The sequence below is a fragment of the Chiloscyllium plagiosum genome, chromosome 2 (genome assembly GCF_004010195.1).
Source record: "Chiloscyllium plagiosum isolate BGI_BamShark_2017 chromosome 2, ASM401019v2, whole genome shotgun sequence".
Taxonomy (NCBI): domain Eukaryota; kingdom Metazoa; phylum Chordata; class Chondrichthyes; order Orectolobiformes; family Hemiscylliidae; genus Chiloscyllium; species Chiloscyllium plagiosum.
Window position 1 is genome coordinate 82,028,200 of NC_057711.1, and position 20,951 is coordinate 82,049,150.

At 38.6% G+C, this 20,951-nt stretch overlaps 1 protein-coding gene across 2 annotated transcripts in view; it reads right to left on the reverse strand.

Moving 5' to 3' along the window:
• frmd3 (FERM domain containing 3) overlaps positions 1-20,951 on the reverse strand; it is a 245,765-nt gene that overhangs the window by 126,396 nt on the left and 98,418 nt on the right. For both annotated transcript variants that reach the window (XM_043712851.1, XM_043712861.1), the window contains 2 exons: positions 17,592-17,696; positions 9,479-9,521 (listed from right to left, as the gene is read on the reverse strand). In XM_043712851.1, the coding sequence (XP_043568786.1) occupies positions 9,479-9,521; positions 17,592-17,696 (148 nt within the window). The remainder of the gene's footprint in view (positions 1-9,478; positions 9,522-17,591; positions 17,697-20,951) is intronic.

Below are 20,951 nucleotides of genomic sequence, written 5' to 3' on the forward strand. Positions count from 1 at the left end.
ATGGTAGGAAGATCATATGAGGAAAGACTGAGGCACGTGGGGTTGTCTTCATTGGAGGAAAGAAGGTTTAGGGGTGACTTGATAGAGGTGTATAAGATGATTAGGGGTTTAGATAGGGTCGACAGTGAGAATCTTTTTCCACTTATGGAGTCAGCTATTACAAGGGGGCATAGCTTTAAATTAAGGGGGGGTAGGTATAGGACAGATGTTAGGGGTAGGTTCTTTACTCAGCGAGTCGTGAGTTCATGGAATGCCCTGCCAGAAGCAGTGGTGGACTCTCCCTCATTATGGGCATTTAAGCGGGCATTGGATAGGCATATGGAGGATAGTGGGCTAGTGTAGGTCGGTGGGCTTGGATCGGTGCAACATCGAGGGCCGAAGGGCCTGTACTGCGCTGTATTCTTCTATGTTCTAAGTTCTATGTTCAAACCTTGATTAGACCATATTTGGAATATTACAATATTCTGGTCACTTGCTCAAAAATCTCATTGGTGTTTTTTTTAAAATCTCATCTAGTTCAAAGTATTTTACAAAGGCAGTACAGAAGGCACAGAAAATGTTCAAGGATGAAAACAAAAATCTATAATTAGCTGTATCTGGAATGGATGACAGGGTGGATGTTTTTTGCACTTGGAAAAAAAACATGGAGGCATAACACAGTTAAAGTCTTTTTTGTAAATCCTGAATGGTTTTGATATAAGTAGATACAGAAACAATGTATTCTCTTGTGGAAAAAAGGGTATCTAGAAGCCATCAACTTAAGATAATCACCAAGAAATCCAATATAGTAATCAAAAGAAGCTTTATTAACCAAAGAGTGATGACAGTGTGGAATGTGCTGCCACAGTTGAAGCAAATAGTACAGATATATTTTCGGGGAAGCTTGAAGTCAGTGAGGGAGAAGTAAACATATGCTTACAAAGTTAAATTTAAATGAGAAAAAGTAGATCAACCAGAGTGTTCCAATAGTATGGTTTGGTTGGATCAATTGACCAGCTTCCGTGCCATATTTTGCATGTTCTCCTAAATAAGGATTGCAGTTAGGCCAGGTGCCACAGATCCATCAGAACATATCAAACTATACCCTTGTTAAGGTTTATATTGTATCATATCTACTACTCTCTGTCTCCTTATCTGTCAACTATAAGCAAATGTAGCACCAATGAGACACTATGTAAACTGGCCTGGAATACTGATTGCACAACCTACTAAGCCTCTAATAAACAGAGGAGCATTTGATCATTATGAGCTAAAAGTAAGCTCCCCTCCATTTTGGCATAGAAAAGAAAAAGGAACCTAAAGCCCACACTTAAATAATATTTTTTTTCATATTTTGCTGGAGGTAGTCAAGCAAAATGCAGGAAAGAATTGTAAATTTCTGGATCAGAGATTACTTTGATTTAATACATTTAATTTTATTGCTAATGCTCATGAGAAGTAAATATTATTTACTTTGTATATTAAAATGGTAATGCCTAGATTACTTAAAATAGCACAGTAATTACATTTTAGCTTAAAATAATCTGGTCTAAAACTATTGCTTGTTTCTGACATATAAGAATTCACCTGTTTCATAACTTTAACTGCATTAAACAAGCCATCAACAGTGCAAGATTGAGTAAGAAGCTAATGCTCTGAGGTAACATGCTACTATCCAAAATATAAGTAATATTGTGCATATTTCACCAGCACACCCACCTGGCAAAAGGCAACTCTGGTGACACTTCTTGGTTCTTGTAGCGCATACATATGTTGAAGAAGCAAGTTCAAGATAATACGGATTATTAAAAAAACTACAAAAATAACCCACTCACTGTCTAGCATTTCCTCTACCTTTGTACTACCTTGATGTTTAGCATTTTATGATCAATTTGATTTGAAGCTATTTTCCTACTACTGGTTGTAAACTAGACATTACCATTTCATTTGAATAACATCTTTAGCACATCTACACTCAGTAAAAATGAAATACAAAACATTGATCATCGAAGTAAATACCTAAATATATGCCTAATAGTTAGAGCAGAGTGCACAATGGACATCTTTCTTAATCTCTTATGTGAGTGTTAAAGATATAAATTAATAAACAACAAATGTTGGAAATTTGAAAGGCCATCAGAAAATATTAGAACTTCACAACCAGTTGAAAATAAAAGATTGCCTTGTGTGTGGCCATTCATTGAGTCGCCAATGAAACGTGAACTTGAAACATTTGCCAATCATTTTCTTTCATAATACGTTATATTTTGATAAAATAACTTGGTTCCTTTGTGGCTATATTGCATAGTATATTCATCAGCCAACTCATAATTGCACACATGCATTTGTCCATTTGCAGTTATGTTCAGAATCTAACGAAAATCGTCTTGAAAATCAGATGAAGATCCATAGAGGTTCGGATATGAAGTTCTAGATTTTCATATATTCAGCATTTTTTTATGGCTAATCACTTGTTCAGTTTCTCAGCAAAGAGACCTGAGCTGTTTTAAGTCTTGGACCTCATTTAAATAAAGCCAATGATTTGCCTGTGTTAAAAAGGGTATCTCAGTATAGCTCACTTTAGTGATGCAATGCTGGGATGGCCTCTCCGGTGGAAAAAGGGTAGGTTGGAAGTTGCTTCGGTGAGGCAACAGGGGGTGGTGGGTGTGCAGAGATGTGGCTGGGACAGCAGCAGCACACACTATTTTTGTGGGGTCCAAAAGAATGCCAGACAAGTCAACCCCATCACCTACACCATCTATTAAATCAAGAGACAAATATTTAAAAATCAAAAGGTTTAATAAAAATGTATGACTTGCTTAAAAATCTCATCTAGTTCAAAGTATTTTACAAAAACTGTCATAATGCATCTGAAAACTCTTGACAAGATAATTTTTTTCAACAGTCCTACCAGTTATCAGTTGTGCCTCTTGTCTCAATATACAGAAAACCATATTTACCAAAGCAAGATATAGTTTGTGGGGTTAATGAATGAGATAGGTTTCTGAGGAATATTCTATTTTGATTAACAGTTCCACAGCCAAAAACTTGCTAAAATTGGACACAGTGATTGCAAGGAATATCAGCCATTACCTCCAAAGCTGCACATGCACCCAGGTATATACCCAGACTTCAGAGAACAGGATGCAAAGGAAACGTTGCTTTGTTATCCTTTCTATCTGAAACAAACTTCTTTCTCTGGCTTAACTGAAACTTGAAGCCTGTAAATAGTGAAGCTGCTTGCAGTTTGTCTTGCCCGAAGCATGAATCACAGTACGGCATCTGTTAGGAAGCCACAAATCACTACTGAGATTAAAGCAACACCGAATCCACAATTGGCTCACATGTATTACCACAAATTGCAAGGAAATAAATCACAAACTGCACAAGTGCCTACCAGGGATTTCCATTCAGGTTAACATGCATGTACTATGGCAGCAAATAGTCCTCAATTTAAGAACATAGAGCGATTTTCAGTGACACTATGAATTACTATTGAGGATAACTATTAATACATGTACTAGTAACACTATAAATTAATAGAGATATCATCTATATAAAAAAAGCACAGCCAACAGCATCAACATCCGAGCAGGAAGCAACTTCAGAGACCAGAATGATGCAGCAGTGTCAGACTCAGAACAGGCAACAAGGAATTTCAACACAAGGTAAGGGTCAGGCAAGGCAGACAGGAAACAGTTTCAGGTACCAGTCAGGTAACGTACATCATCAGGCCCCAATTCCCACTTCCTCTGCAGGTGGCTCTCCACAGTTCAGATCCAACCATAAATTGTTTCTGCATTTGCAGGACTGGTGACCAAAATGAGGCTGATTTAATTGCAGCAGGTTGACACCCAACAGTCAGAAAGAGACTATGAACTCATCTTTCAGGAGTCCTTAGCACATTTCACTTCTTATGAACGGAGGACATGAAGGTTGCACAAAATGGGCAGTGTTTCACTGGTTGTCCTGATAGGGTAGATGTCCCGCTGGATTCCCAAGAGAAAAGACAGGGCAATGACAGTAGGGAGTTTTGTAACAACTTTGTGGCGCACTCAAGAAATTTCCTAATTGTCCACATGACCAGTTCACCTCTTTGCATTAAAGCAATAGAGGGCTTGATAAATGGTGTATTTCAAGTTTAATCTTCTTTGTTTCTCACTGCATGCCTCCTTATTTATTAATTCATGTTACACTCCAGCATTTTGGTCTGACTGACCACAATCAACTTCCAGGAGACACATTGCTGGATCTGAATCCAAGCCATTAGGCAACAGAAAACCACAGTCTATAAAGGAATCTATCTAATTTTGTTTTGCATTTAAGTTAACAAAGCAAAATCAGATGGGCTCCTTTGCAGACATTATGCTACAACCTGTCCTATTTATCGACTTGCAATGTATGCAGGTTATCCAATATATGTCAACCTTTGAAAATCTCCCTAAAGTAGCATTCAAGGGTTTTGTTTTACTGTCAAGCATTGAAAATTGTGTTCTCATTCCAATCTTTCAGGTAACCAAGAGGATGTGTCATGTGGCTTTTCAGCAAACAATGCAGCCATTACTTAGCACCTAGCAATATCTTGTTATTCTCTATGGGTCAGGATCTATTTGTGATTTGTGGGTGCAAACATTTCACATTGTTCCACTCATCTATGGTGCTAACACATGCAGTTTAATGTTCATAACCAGTTCAAAGGGGGATTGGATCACCTTAATCCCTACAGGCAAATATTGAAACCCAGCAGACATCCACATATTCCCTTCATCCAATAAGGCAGCACATAAAAGCAGCACAGCTTATCCAATACAAGACACGCCATATACTTTCACTCGAAGGAGAAACAGCAGGAAAACACAATGAACATAATATAAGGATTACACATTGACAGAAGTTGCATATTTTTAGTTCAAGGCCAGTTTAAGTGATTGAGGAGTCAGGTGGTTGGTCACATACACCCTAATGTGCAACTGGGCCCACTGGAGTTTTTTTTAAATAGAAATTATGCGCATTTAAAGAGGGCTATTGTGCATTGGTAGGAGTAGATTACTAATAAAGGGTTAGGTGAGAAATAAGTACCTTGTATTTATATACATCCTCAACATAGCTCACTTCAGTATCTATGGATCACTTCTGAAGTTTAATAATAACCAATATGCCTTTCACCAACAGCACGATGCTTCTGAGACATAAAAGCCAAAATCTTCTGGGCTAATATGGGCCTTTTAAAAGGGTGGGCAGGGGAACTTAATTGGGTGTGTCACAAAGACTCAGTTTTACAACAGCAGGTTCACGTTTTGGTATGAGCTTTTCAGGCAACTCAGCTTTTAGAAGGATCACATCTGCGTACATTAGCATTCCACAAATACTCATTAGCATCCCAGCCAGATGGAATTGCATTCACAGAAGCCATCTTGTAAGCCAAAACTGGAAATACATATGTTCACAAACCCAATGATATGAGGCATATACCTACCGCAATTTTCTTCTTCACCTAAGCTCCAATAAGTACAAACTTCTTCCATTACTTTGCTCCTATAAACCATGCTGGTCCTTACACAAATGCTCACAACATAAGTGGTGAAGCCTGTGTGCGCCAACCAGCTAATGAAAATCTCAGTCATATGCAGTCTTGCTTCAGGTTTCTAAACACTCGTATAAGCCATAAAGCCCCTCCAACAAGTCTCACCCATTAATGATCTGGATTTCTTGATCACTTATAGTACAAGAGGTGAAGCTTAACCAGATCAAATAGCTTATGAGTTTCAATTAGATGTGGTGTTGCCTGTTGTAGTTTGATGGCTATGGTGTAATGGTGGAAGGTTGGCCAGGCCCACTAGCCTGAGTAAAAAAAGTAGCCAAGCTGATTTCCATCAGTAAACTTGACCAGGGCAGGAAAGCAGCACTCAACTTAAAATTGGATCTTAAATGAAACTGAAAAAGATTCGGAGAAAGGTGGACTTGGTGGAAAGGAACAGTAGTGAATGGAACTGTAAGGGTATATTTGTTTGGGGTACTGGAAGCACTAGGGAATGGATGATAGCAAAATAGAATAAAGGAGAGAATGGCAGCAATAGAAACACATTGACAAGGAAGAGTATACAAAAAGGTAGGGAATATAAGGGGGTAGAAGGAGAACAGCACATTGAATGATGGATAGTGTAAGAATAAGACTGGAATGAGATTTGGGAAGGAAGTGGGATTGAGTGATGAGCAGGAATATGAAGGGAGACAGTGAATGGGCTGACAATCATTAGGTGGGGTGTGTGGGGCAACTGAAGATGGATAGTTGGATACCACAGCATATTAAGGCCATCTACTCTTAAGGCGGGGTGGAGGGAAGAGTGCACTCTAAAGGGAGAGGGAGAGGGAGAGGTTAGAGAGTGAATAACTCGAAGGAAAGGTTTACCATCACCATCTTTCCAGAAATCACTTTTCTAAACAAGGATTAGCGAATGCACAAAGCAAAGTATGGTGGATGGATCTGTTTACATGTATTCCTGCATAGTGCAAACACATCTAACTGAGGGAATTGAAACATAAACTGAAAAATATTATTATATCAGCAGACAACTAAGAGCTTTTCAGCAAAGGAAAACACTCATTGCAATATAGAGTGAATAAGCTCTGACAATTCCAAACATCAACATCTTGACCATGTCTCATCATTCACGAGCTTTTGACAAGAAGGGTACTGTGGTATTTTCCCAGATGAACACTGCTTCCACCTTGCAGTGTATGTCACTTCTACCACTAAGTGATAATGGTTAAGTATTATTTGAGTCTTCGGCCAATCCATCGATTAGTGTTAGAGGATATAACTCTGTACAGAATCTGAAGAAGAGGCACTATTCCTAGATAACAAAAAGGTATATTGCATAAAAGCAATAAGGCCAATTACGTTTGGACAGACTTACAGAATCACAATGTCTAAAAGAGGGCCTTTATTGTGATAACCTTGGGGAACTAATTGCCTTCACCCTCAAATTGTGGAAGGTATGTGGGTACTAGCACAGATACTTGTATACTTTGCCTACATTGACAGATACAGATAGAGGTGTCAATCCCCAAAGTTGTGATTATGTGTATTACTAGTAAGCAGAATGTGGTATTAGTAAGTTAGGAATTTAATGGTTCTGAATGATAGTGGTGTTGAAGAGTAGATTCAAATGAAGAAATGTCAATGATCTAACAGCTGTTAAGTATTGCAGTTCCTTCGCTGTTTAAAGAGCCATTAGCACTATGGTGCAAGTTGTGCTACATTGGTAGCTGCAAAACCCTTATATAAACTGATTGCACATGAGACAACTGATGGAAATTCCTGTCACACAAATCTTATGTGTGACAGTGTTTTTACAATACCAACTAAAATTTGTGGTGGTGTGATGCATTGAAGACTATAGCACATACCCTAGCTAAGTGCAGCAGATCATTTTCCCTCTTGTGGCACTGTAGCAGGATCTCTTGAGCCACTTATAAGCACTGACCTCCGCAGCCATGTCTGTCCAGGCTCTCTTCATCAGTCAAGATGGCATCCTTTTGCCACCCCCAGGGAAAAGCACTTCCTTTATTTCCTGAACAGCCTTCAAGAGAGCCTCTAGTAAGGCATTGGTAGAGCATGGCATAGTTTTTTATCTGGTCACTAACATTTCCATGGGTGGGTGGAGCTGATTAGTAGAGGGTGGGTGATGTTCCTGGGCTGCAGAGAGTGAAACCATCTGCTGTCCAGATGCCTTTTAAAAATGGCGTCCACAAGTTGGAACTCAGGAAATCCCAGGTGTGGGTGGAACCTCCTCCTGCCTGTTTGTAAAGTTTGGTGTTTAGACAATGAATAGACAATGAGCTGAGAAGAACTTCATTGTACAGGTTAGGTGGATTGACCAGGCTAAATTTCCCTGTAGCATCCAGGGATATGCAGGCTAAGTGGATTAGCCATGATAAATGCAAGGTCACGGGGATAGGATGGAATCACTTCAGAGAGTTGGTGCAGACTCAGTGAGCTGAATGGCCTCTATCTGTAGGGATTCTGTGATTCTATGAAATCCCAACTCCATCCCCAAACATTTAGTCTCACTGGCATACTGAGTCTCAAGAAAGCAAGATTCCATCCATGGTCTTACTATTACATATGAAAAATGTCAGATCTAACATCTCTACAATATTGAAATCTGAGGGGGTGTGGGGAGTGTTATGCCAGCTAATTCATAAGTCATTTAAGAGTCTCATCCTGCCCCTGCCTCTATTTAGCACATAGAAAGTAGCCAGCAATCTTTCTTAGAAGAGCTAATGATAACTAACAAGTTTTGGGACCTCCTCTGGGGGCATTTTCTTTGCCGGTCTGAGGCATTCCCTCCTCCAAGATTATATACTATCTTTATGCCTCCCTAACACCATCTTAAACTTTGCTCCCCCACCCCCTCGAGCGCTAGTCTCCAGTCCCCATGCTAGGAGACAGCCAGGCCTCACTAAGATATCAAACCTGGTCCTGCTGGGACACAGAGTTCCCAGTCACTCGGACTGTTTGCGAGATTGCTAAGGTGGCCCTATAAAATTCATCCCAAGGGGTCATTTTCAGTACAGGTGCTTTGGCATTTGCTGTCAGAGCTATTACAGACTTGAAGTAAAAAATGCATACTTCCCTTGGTTTTCCAAGTTTATCTGGCAGACCTTAAAATGACCAAAGGGACTGCTGAAGACCATCTAAGTTTTTTCTGATTACCCGGCAATATGATTGGTCGTGCCAGCTGTCACTCTATTTAACTCCCCTTTCCCATTTCCTGTATGGATCTATCAGTGGGATGGCTCTCCATCTTAGACCTCCAGCATGACAGGACCCCTGTTTGAAAAGCTGCATTAGAATGCCCATTGACCAAGAATCAATTTCTAACAAGACTCAAGTATCTGGTTTTGGGCATGTTTGGCAGATACTTTAACTACTTTATGCCAGAAACAGTAGCAACACATATTATCCAGTCAAAATATGATTACTAGATCAGTGTAGATGTCTTAAGATCTTCTTGTTATGAATATTCAAAGCATCAGCAACTATGGATGTCACTAAACAGCACTTAATTGTCTTATTTATTAATTAGAATCATGTCAAAGGGGCAGTAGAAAATCAATAACTAACTAAAATACACAGGATGAAAACATATAGGATATGAAAATGCAAGTGACCAACACAGAGTGGCAGTTATTCGTAAATGATTCATCATCAAATAGTAATATAACTGAATTTGTGATACAACTCAACCTGAATTTTTCAGCATTTTTCTCAACTGACTGTTAATACCATAATATAGTATAAGCCTGATCCATGTGGAATTGCCAAGAAAATGATAGTGTCCCTACCTCTGGGCCAGCAGGTTTGGGTTCAAGCCCCAGCAGTCCTAGAGTTATGTCATAACATATCTGACCAGACTGATTAAAAAATAAATTTTAAAACTGTCAATAATTTTAAATGTGTATTTACAAAGGAAAAACAAATGTCAAAACTTACATTTCATTTGCTTCACAACTGACTTGTTGGGTTCCAGCCAATGCTATGAAAGAAAACGATGATCAACAATTAGACAATATTATATATCTTTTTTTAAATTTTGTTTCTCTCTCTCTTCTCACACATACAAATCACTTTGTGTTGTGCAATATAGCTGCCAATTAATTTCAAATGTTCAGTTGAGTAGATTAGGAATGTGAATCTACAAAACAAAGAAGTATTTGGTCAGCATTGACTGTGTATATACCAATCATACACCAAATTTCAAATGGAACTAAACAATAGAATTTCTTGTTATGTTTGTGGAGGAATCAGAAAGAACATTATTAAGTAATCACTGCCTCCTAATTACAGTACTATTTTTTAAAAAAGGTTTTAGTGCTATAATCATACATTAACAGGACTCAGTTGAATACCCAGAGCAAATGTGAAATATGCACGAAATCAGAGAGGATGGCTGGAGTCAGGAAACAGAGCACTAGTGAAGATGGAATGCTTAAACAATATTAGCAATTGTATTTGAATCTATGGTCTGGTCACATGACTCCACCTACGTAGAAAAAAGGCTAATTTCTTTTCCCAATAATGTAACTTTGGTATTTCTGATAAAAATATCCAAAAACTTGGAAGCAGAAAAGTAAATGTTTTATTTTTCAAAATTGGTTAGTTCTGCATTATATAAAGTGAACATAATGAGTTTGAGATATTTGATTATTCTGTACATAAATGAGGGAGATGACAAAGAGTCCATTCCATCCATTTTAATGCAAGGATCTCATTTAAGGCACACGGGAAGCTATTAAGGTTGAGAAAACATTGACAGACATCTTGCCAATCCATGGAGGGCAGGAAAGCTGGTGTTTGACCATGAAGATAATCCAGGCCAGTGTCACTGAAAAGGGGACAATGTTCAAAGAGGAATAGAGGAATTGGAGCATGCAAACAGGATTTGAACACATCTGATTTTGAACATCATCTTCTTAAACAAAATTTCTGTCTTGTTCATTAAACATGTCAATGCCTGGAGCCAGTATGTAAACCATGTCTTACCCTGAAACAATATGGGTAACTTTAAGACTTGAGTGGAAATGTCACCCTGTGATAGATGAACAGTTCAAGATTAACAGCTGAATTAGGGGTGCCTAGTTAATTTTAGCAGCTGATCTTGGATTCAACACATGGTTGAGTCCCTGAACAGTCAGGGAGAGTTAGAGATCAAACATACAAACAAATTTCATTAAAGTGGAATCATAAATATTAGAGGATTTTAACAACGCAAATATTAACTAAGATAGTTTTAGTATGAATAGTAAGGAGGGAGAAAATTCTTAAATTGCATCTAAGAGACCATTTTTAGCCTTGTAAAAAGGTCAAAAAAGAAGGGTGCAATTCTGGCTCCAATATGAGCCTGGGCAGGTAGAATGCATTTCTGTCAGGGAACAGTTTGGAAATGGTGACTGGAAGTCAGTTTGATTTCTAACAGTTATTGAAAAGGATGGGACTAGGTCAAGAATAAAAGTTCTAAACTGGGGAAAAGCTAATTTCAGTAATTTTAATAAGATATAATAGTCCAAATGGACTAGGAAGTTATAGATGAAACTGTATCAGAGCAGTGGGAGGCATTCAAGAGGAAATAACTAAAGTCCAGGGTAAATGTATTTCCATAAGGACAAAGGCTGGATGAAGACCTGAGAACCCTAGGAACTTAAAGAATGCAACCACTCGGACAAAGAAAGAGAAGCTTACGACAGCTACCAGGTTTTCAATACAGCAGAGTGCTTACAGTAACATAAAAAGTGCAGGGGATAACTTAAAAAGAAAATTTGGAAAGCCATGATAGTTCATAAGAAAGCACTGATGGGTAAAATAAAAGGAAACACAGAAAGTAACTAGGGAAAGAGTAGGGCCCATAAAGGAGGTAATCTGTGTGTGGACACAGAAGATGCCAGTACAGTCCACAAAGAATACTTTATGTTAGTCTTCACATTGGAAAAGGACAAACATCAGGGTACAGAATTGTGGATCATAGTACTTCAAAGTACAGTTTTCTGCTGACAATGTTGTTTAAGGAATTCAAATATGGCCCTTCTGCCATACATATGGTCACACCATTCTTATGAGCTTTCTCAACAAAGATGCTTTGTCAGAGAAGTTCAGAATTCATAAAGACAAGTTGAAGAATCCACAGCATCTCTTTAGGTTTTCTTTGGTTTGGGGGAACAGCATGCATCTTATATCTGTACCTTTGCCTGGCTTGGGGAAGATTTCACAACCTGAATATACAGACCCATAAAGAATTGATCTGACTTACAATCAGTTGGCAGGTCTTGCTGTTGAACAAGAGTCCTTCTTGTGAAAAACCACCATTACGGTGTAAAGGTTCCAATTGTGCTCTTAAGTAAAAAGAGTTCCAAAGGAGAGTCAGACTGGACTCAAAACATTAACTCTGTTTCTCTCTCTACAGATGTTGAACAGATCTGCTGACTTTCTCCATTGCTTGCTGGTTTTATTTTAGATTTCCAGCATTTGCAGTATTTCGTTTTTAACCAATCTTACTCTTCTTTGGTTTTTTTCCATTACCACAATACCATCAGCAATGCATTTGTATACAGGAATGTTTCATGCAACTCTATCTATATGCTTTTGAAAGAGGTATAACTGACAGATAAACTGAAAGGTCATGACTTCCTGAGATTCCCTGGCTAAGTGCATCAATCAATATCCATGTTTGGCTGCCAGGTTTTACAAAAATTTACCTCCAATGATCCCGGTATTCAATTCTTCAAACTTGACTTTTTTTGGACATCTTTTTATAGTGAGGTTTCTATGTCTCAGATTTAGATGTATTCTGAATATGCCATCCTTCTTTAGAATGCACATTATTGAACTGTACTAATTTGTCTGGTCTCCTATACAGGAATTATCCCATTGCATTCCACATCATCTAGACTGCACTTAGATTTTTCTTTTTTGTGAACACTGCACTTTCTGGGATATCAATTGAAAGAATGGTATCTTCTTTGAAGTGTAAGATAGCTTCACATTTGAAACTGCCGATCGCAGTAAACGTCTGCAGGAACAATTATTATAATGTCTCAGCTGACTCAATGCAAGTATGCATGGTCTTTTCTGTTGCCATGAGTATTTTGGTGATCTTGTGGACAGCCACAATTTTGAGATCCTTACACACTGGTTGTCCTGCCACTGTTAGTTTGCTCAAGCCTACCAAGTAAATTATGTGTGGTTTTGATGCTGACTTGCTATAGCTGTATTGCATTGTTAACTTATCAATGCAAGGAATACGTAATCCATTGTATCCAATTAATTTCATGGTTGTTGCATGTCCCATTGATTTCCAATGATCCTGGAACATGCTTTCAAAATGAGGACCGTTAGTATGTACTTGCACTGCCTGGTCTGTCAATTTTAGTTTTGAGAATGTGCTTGCCAATTTTCATTGGGGATATGACATTGGTTCAAACAAAATCTTATAATTGTCTGACTTCTCCTATGCAATGTGTTACTTTCACAATGTTGAAAGTCTGGCCATCTTATGGTTGAAGCTGCTCCAATTGTCTTGGGCGTGTCTGACTGAATTATGTGCATTGGTTTGCGTTTACATAAGTCTATGGTGCACTCTTCACATTTTTGCCATACTGTTGTGTCTGTGTTCCGCTTTCTGTGTTTATTTTCTTCTGTTCTGTATACAGCAGGAATTTCTGGAGTACTTCTGAATCTTGCCTGGTTTTTTTTCCCCCACAGTTTTCAAGCTGCATTGCTGTGTTCTTTGTTCTGCTTTTTTTAAAGAGACAATGGCCACTGCATACCATAATTGCTATCCACATGCAAAAAAAAGATACATGGATTCCATTTGCTTGAAGATCTCTAGTGAGCTTGTTTACAGTTGAAACAATAAACACTCACAATAATTTCTAGAGACATCGTTTGTCTAGGGTTCTACAATGCAGAGTGGCCATGGCCTCAAGTCATGTGATGATATCCAGCTATTTGGCTTATCTACAAATTAAGCATTTTAAAGGAATAACACTTTTAAAGTGTTAACACAGTAATCAATGCTCTTGCTGGCAAGAGATTTTGGATTGGGGAATGATGAGGAAGAAAAGCTTATGAAATTATTTCAACAGGGATCAAATAGGTGAGGTCACCTATATATTTTAGTCATGATGCGGATGAGCCAGTGTTGGACTGGAGTGGACAAAGTTAAAAAAATCACACAAAACCAGGCTATAGTCCAACAGGTTCATTTGGAAGCACTAGCTTTCGAAGTACTGTTCCTCCATCTGTAGCTGTGGATCAAGATCATTAGACACAGGTTTTGTAGCAAAAGATTACAGTGTCATGCAACTGAAATGATATATTGAACAAACCTAGATTGCTGTGAAGTCTTTCATCTTTTAGAATAAGTCGCAGGTTTCAGTTCATTAATATGTAAATTCCAGAACTTCTTTTAAGTCACATTCTCAAGATAACTTAAGGTTTTATAAAAAAAGGTGACATCTCAGCTCAGACGATATATTAAAGGTGTGAGGTTAGAGTCTGTCTGTATCCCAATCTTGAGCCAGACTGGTTCTATTTCCAAAGTAGGGATTTATAAAATATTACATGGATTGACTGCCTGCATTGACTGCCTGCAGGTTGTATTCTTTTTGAGCAAAATAGAATGTATCTGCACATATAATTCTGCAAATGCAAATTCACCCCGTGTGTGTGTGTGTGCATGAGAGAGAAAGAGAGTGTGAGCATGTACAAATGAGTGTGTGCATGAGTGTGAGTGCGCGTGAGAGAGTGTACGTTTGTATGTGTGCATGCTCGGCAAAGTGTGTGTGTTAATGTGATGGAGTATATATTTTAGTATCAGTATTGTCAATGTTGGTTCCTCAACATGGCTAGTAATACAGGAACAGTATTCATCAGGAGGCAGCAACTGACAGCACAACCTAAAGGCATCATAAGCTGTAGTCAGATAAAGCTGAAGCATGTCTAACAACTACGTTTTCTTTATATATAATAGGTAGTTTTAATGTAAGTGTTTCCCTAAGTTTAACCCTGTTCTGTTGTGCATGCTCTTTACATTTCTGAGCTATGTAAATCTGCTGTTGCATTGATCCTGCAATACTTTTAACTCTCTGCTTAAAGGTGTTGATGCAAATACACAGCAGTCTATAACAAAATGTTTCCAGTTTTACTGAGACATCAGAAAAGGTAACAATGGAAAGACCTAAGCTCATTTGAGCATCAACAATTTGCTAAGTAAAAATATTAACTCTGAGACTTAATGATAATCCACTGACTTAATTTGAAGTTCACATATGGGAGCATCAAACAAGGCTGGAATTAAGCTTAATGATGATCTAATGAACAACTGATGTTCCCTGCCTATCTTTGCAAGTGAAGATAACACGATATGAGAATGTTGGCAGAATCCATGGCACAACACCTCAGTACAAGTTATGTATTCAGAAGGAGGGGAAAATAACTTGCATAATAAGAACTACAATGAAATGAGGAAAGAATTAGCTATAATAAACTTGGTGGATAGGTTAGCATAAATGACAGTAGTAATCAGAAGTAGACAGGCAGGAGGCTGGAAGAACACAGCAAGCCAGGCAGCATCAGGAGGTAGAGAAGACAACGTTTCAGGTGTAACCCTTCTTCAGAACTGGGGCATCTGCAGATTTTTTTGTCCCTAAGTAAGTAATCAGTGGCAGACATTTAAGGAGGTAATTCATGACTCTTAGCATGAAGATATCCCAGTAAACAAGAAAGATTCAAAGAGAAGCACAAACCAACCATGGCTAACCAAGGACGTTAATGGAAAGTATTAAGTTCAAAGAAAAAGCATACAAGGAAGCCAAAGTCAGTGACAGCTCCAAAGACTGGAATAAATTCAGAATTCAGCAAAGGAGGACTATGATTGTAGAATCTCAACAGTGCATATAGAGACCATTTGGCTCATTGAGTCTGTAGCAAAGCTCCAAAGAGCACCTCAAACAGACCCACCACAGCTCCACTCTATCCCCATAACCCCATATTTACCATGGCTAATCCAACTAGCCTGCATACCCCTGGACACAACAGGGCAATTCTTAGCATGGCCAATCCACCTTTGGACTGTAGGTGGAAACCAGAGCACCCAGCAGACACTAATGCACACAAGGGGAGAATGTGCAAACTCCACAGAGACAGTCACCCAAGACTAGAATTGAATCCATGTCCCTGGCACTATGAGGCACTTATGCTAACAACTGTGCCACCAAGCACAGACAATAAAGAGATAATAAAGGAAGAGAAAATAAACTATGAGGCCAAACTAACAAGTAATATAAAAATTGACACTAAGGGCTTCTTCAAATATATGAAAAAAAGAGAGGTCAAAGTGAACCTAAGTTCTTCGAAAATGAACCTGGAAAGCTGGTTATGGGGAAACAAACAAATGGTAGAGGAGTTAAACAGATATTTTGCATCAGTCTTCACAGTGAAAGGTACTTCAAACATCCCATTAATACTAAAGAATATGAGAGATAAATTAAATACTATCACCATCACTGCAGAAATAGTGCAAGTCAAACTAATAGAGCTAAAGGCAGCTAAGTCCCCTGGCCATGATGGCTTGTATCCTAGGATACTAAAAGAGGTAGCTACAGAGATAGTGGATGCATTCATTGTAGCTTTCCAAAAATCTTTGAATTCTGGAGAAGTATCAGAGGATTAGAAAACTGCTAATGTAACACTCCAGTTCAAAAAGTAAAACAGACAAAAAGCAGGTAACTACAGGTCAAATATCCTAACATCTACTGTTGGAAACAGCAGAGGAATTAATTATCAAAGAAGTAATAGCAACCCATTTAGAAAATCATAACCTAATCAAGCAGAAGGCATGACTTCACGAAAGGGAAATTGTATCTGACTAATTTATTAGAGCCCTTCAAGGATGTCTTGACCAGAGTGGATAGAGGGATACCCTTGGATGTGCTGTATTTGGATTTCCAGAAGGCTTCAACGAGGTATCTCAAAAAAGATTAAGTCATTAGATAAAATCCCACAGTGTTGGACGTAATATGTTGTCATGGTCAGAGAGTTGACTAATGGGCAGGAAACAGCGAGAGGGTATAAGGTTGGTGACCTGTGATCAATGGGGTTCGTCAGAGATCAAGGCAAATGTACTGAAACCAAACTCGCAGACGTCATAAAGGTAGTTGGAAAGGCAGATTGCAAGAGCGCTACAAACAGTTTAGAGAGAGATGAGATAATGTGGGGAAGTGTGAAATTGTTCATTTTGGAAGGGAGAACAAAAGAACAGAATATTACTTAAAGAGAGAAAAACTGCAGAAAGCTTCAACACAAAGAGATTTGGGAGTACTTGTGCATGAAACACAGAGAGCTAGCAGGCAGGTACAGCAGGTAATCAGGAAAGGTAATGGAATGTTGGCCCTTATTTCAAGGGGCGTGAAGTAGAATGGGAGGAAAGTTTCACTGCAACTGTACAAGATGCTGGTGAGACCACATCTGGAGTGCTGTAAGCAGTTTTGGTCCCTTTATTTAAAGAAGTATATCATTTTATTGGAGACAGATAAGAGAATGTTCACAAGGATGCTCCCCAGTAAGGAGGTCTTATGAGCGAAGGCTAAACAGGTTGGGATTCTACTTACTGCAGTTTCAAAGAATAAGAAGTGATCTCACATAAACATCAGATACTTAAGGGGTTCGACAGAGTAAATACTGAGAGAATAATTTCCCGCCCTCAGGGGAGAGTCCGCGACAAGAGGGTGTAATCTCAGAATAAAGGGGTGCCAGTTTAAGACTGAGATGAGGATATTTTTCTCTCAGAGAGTTGTGAGTCTTTGCAACTCTTTCCCAGAGAGCTGTGGGGCAGAGTCCTTGCATATTTAAGGCTGAAATGGATAGATTCTTGATCAGTAGGAGAAGCAAGGGTTATGGGGAAAATGTACGAAAGTGGATATTACGAATGTCAGATCAGCCATGATCCTACTGAATGGTGGAACAGCCTTATTCTTGCTCCTATTTCGTATTGCCTTATAAGAAAGTAAAAGAGTTTTTCATCTCCATTTGATTAAAGATCATTAATACATACCCTTTGTTTTTCTGGATCAACATATCTAATGCCAAAGTAATCCTTTTCCAACAAGCTGAAATGGTTGCAAACATGATCAATGAGGAATTGACCTTTGGTGTCTCTCTGCAAAACAAAAAGAACAGTGTTCCTCTCAATTTTGTTATATTCACTCTATGATTGAATAAATAGCTTCAGATTATTCCTACCTGGGCTAAGATTAAATCATTTGAAAATTGACTGAGGATATGAACGATGAGTTCTATTCAATGGCTGTTCAAATGGCCACAATATTATAACAGTGATTGAACAATTTTGAAAACTTTATAGTTCATACCTTTAGAGGCTAAGTGACAAAATAAATCATGCTTCTGAATGAATTTTGTATTGTTTATCCAAAGAGTAAAGCAAAATAAATTAGATACTGGAAATCAGAAAATATTAGAAAAACACATCAGGTTCAGCACTGTTAGTAGATAAAGAAACAAAGTTAACACTTTCAGTTGGTGACCTCTAATCAGGTTGGGTAAAAACAGCTATAAACTAAGTACAGGCCCAGGAAAGAGGGAAGGGAAAAAAGAACAAAAAGGGAGGTCTGTGTTAATGAGATTATAGAAATTTTCAAAGAGTCATGGAGATTGGGAAACCTTCCAAAATGGTGGCTGGGACCAGGATTCATTTGAAACATCCCATTTATGATGATAGATGCAAGGGGGCATGACTCACACCTGACAAAATCACAAATTCAGCATGATGAGTATGAGGAGCTATTGGGGGAGAGTAGAATCCATTTGTTGGCACAGAGGGAAGGAAGGGCCATTAGAAGTGGGGTGGGGAGCATGCATTTACACAGAAAAGGATGAGGGACCGTTGTAGGCTGAAGGGGGAATTAGATTTGGCATGAATGGGGCAGGGGCTATGAATAGGCATAGAGAGTGAAAATTAAATGGTCTAAAATATGAGCAAACACTCATATTTGATGAAGTCACAGAAAACTGAGGCAAGCCCTTTAATTAGACTGCCTTGTTACTCATCAGCGTCAGTGGCTGAGTCTGATCAGCATTGGAGGTCAAGAGGCCAGACAACAGCCCACCCCACTTTCACCCTAAGAATGAAGATCCTACTATTTGGGGAGATTCCCAAGCAAACTAGGAAATCTAAAGCACAAAACCTTTAAAATGATGATATGAAGGAAAAGAGAACAGCAAAGGAACAGATAAAAATAAATCAACAGATAAAAATGGATCAAGAGGGTAACTGGGAATATTAAAAACTCTACTAATATGTGTTGTCCACAAAAATAGCAGGAGGGTTTTTTATCTGAATTTGGTAAACACAATGTTGGGTCCAGGAGGCTGTAAAGGGCCTAATTTAAAGGTGTTTCTCATTAAACTTATATGAAAGGCAGAGGTTGAGAACAAAGTGATCAAAGTAGGAGTGAGCAAAAAATTAACATGGCAGTAGCTTGGGATCATACTCAGGGAATGAACAGAAGGTTTGGTCTTCCTGGTGGAGTGGGGACAATTATTAACAACAAATGGGTATATTAGTTGAAAGAAGTGCAAGAAAGTTGTTGTTACCCCTGAACTGTGGGAAGGGAATTAGTAGAAGTACAAGCCTTGCATTTCATGCATTTGCATAAGGAGATCATTTGCAAAAGGGGAAGGAATTTTTGGAGTGAACAAAAAGGTAAACAAGAGTGTCATGGAAGGAATGGTCCTTTGAAAGCTGAAATGGGAAGAGGCACAGGTATACTTGGTGTTGGCATAACTCTGAAGATGAAGGTAATAGTGAAGAATAGTTTCAATGTGGAAACCCATGAAATGAAGTTGAGGCCTGAGATAACCCAATAATGACTCCAAGGATGGACAGGAAGGAGTGAAAGTAGAAACGTAGGTAATAGAGTGGACACTATCAATATCTTTATTATATAGCTCCTATTTGCTGTTGATTCGATGAACACTTTGGCATCATAGATTAAGAACACTACAAATCAACATACAACTAAAAAAAGGAATTTAAAAGATTACATTATTGCTTTAAAAATACCTTCATTAACTTCATTTGAAGAAATGTCATATCAGACTCAAATTTTAATTCTGGTTGTCATTCCACAGATAATGCTGAGTTTCTCCAGCACTTTCTGTTCTTCTTCAGATTTCCAGCAGTATTGCTTTTAAATAAAGTCACCTGTTCCTCAGAATCTATGGATGCAATTTTCCTTCTCTAGAGGTGATGGGAAGGACAAATAATTGAGTGAGTTCGCCCTTCTCAATATTTCAGCAATTCAGTGCTAGGCTAGAAGGTTCCATGGGGACCTCTTTGACTCATCAGCAGTTATAGTCCTCAAGTGGTGAAATTGTACATAATTAAGGGCTTCAACTCTCTTCCAACTTGATTCCATGCCTTCCCCAATTGGAAAACCAGGGAGACCTGACCAGTTCTGTCACATTTGGAAATCTGAGGCCAATCGGGTGATAGGGATGAGAGGCAATAGGGGACAGTTCAACTTTTCATATAATCCAGCAAATCTCCCAAAGAATGTGATTATGTGTTGAGCAGAGATTAAGACATTGACTTTACCGTGGCTACCTCATGCATGAGGCATGAAAGACTCCACAGCCCTTGCCTCTCTGACCACCCAATTTCCCTGTCATCCCTACCCTGCAAGGCCCAAAAGAAAAATACTTGTCTTCTCACCATCGGAACCCCTGAAGACTAGCGTCAAGCAATGACCTCTCGGACCCAGAATTTGCTGACCTCTGATTAGCTGGTGAGGCGGAACCTCAAAGTCAACGCCTGCGACTCATGGAGAAACTCACCTCTCAGCTCTTAGCAAACTGATTGGAGCTTAATCTGGCAAGCTGTCTCATTGGTGGGGGTAGAAAATCATTTGCCAATGAACATAAGTATGTGGTTTTGTGCTGCAAAATCCAATTTCAATCTAAGGAAGCATCGATTCATTATTAAATGTTTCTGCCTTAAACGTATGTGCAAACAACAATGGGAATAATATTGTTCATTAGCTTTCAAAGTTATATTCCAACCAAGCTGATTGGATCCAATAGCCTCCAGGAACTACACACTGTACTTGATCAACACTTCTTACCAACAACCTCAAATTCCTAATATAAAATGTATTTTCATATACAAAATACTGATAACTCAACGCAAGGTGAAAAGCTGACTATCAATTTAAATAGCTGACAATTCACAACGCATAACCACTGTAGTAATCTATTTGCACCTCCTCACACTGTCAATCATAAATTTGTAAAACTCAGCCTGTCAGAAAATCAAGGATTTGACAGTCAAAGAGTACTAGCTATTCTGTGATAAAATGCTGTCCTTGTTTTATAATATATCCATAGAATGCAGCCA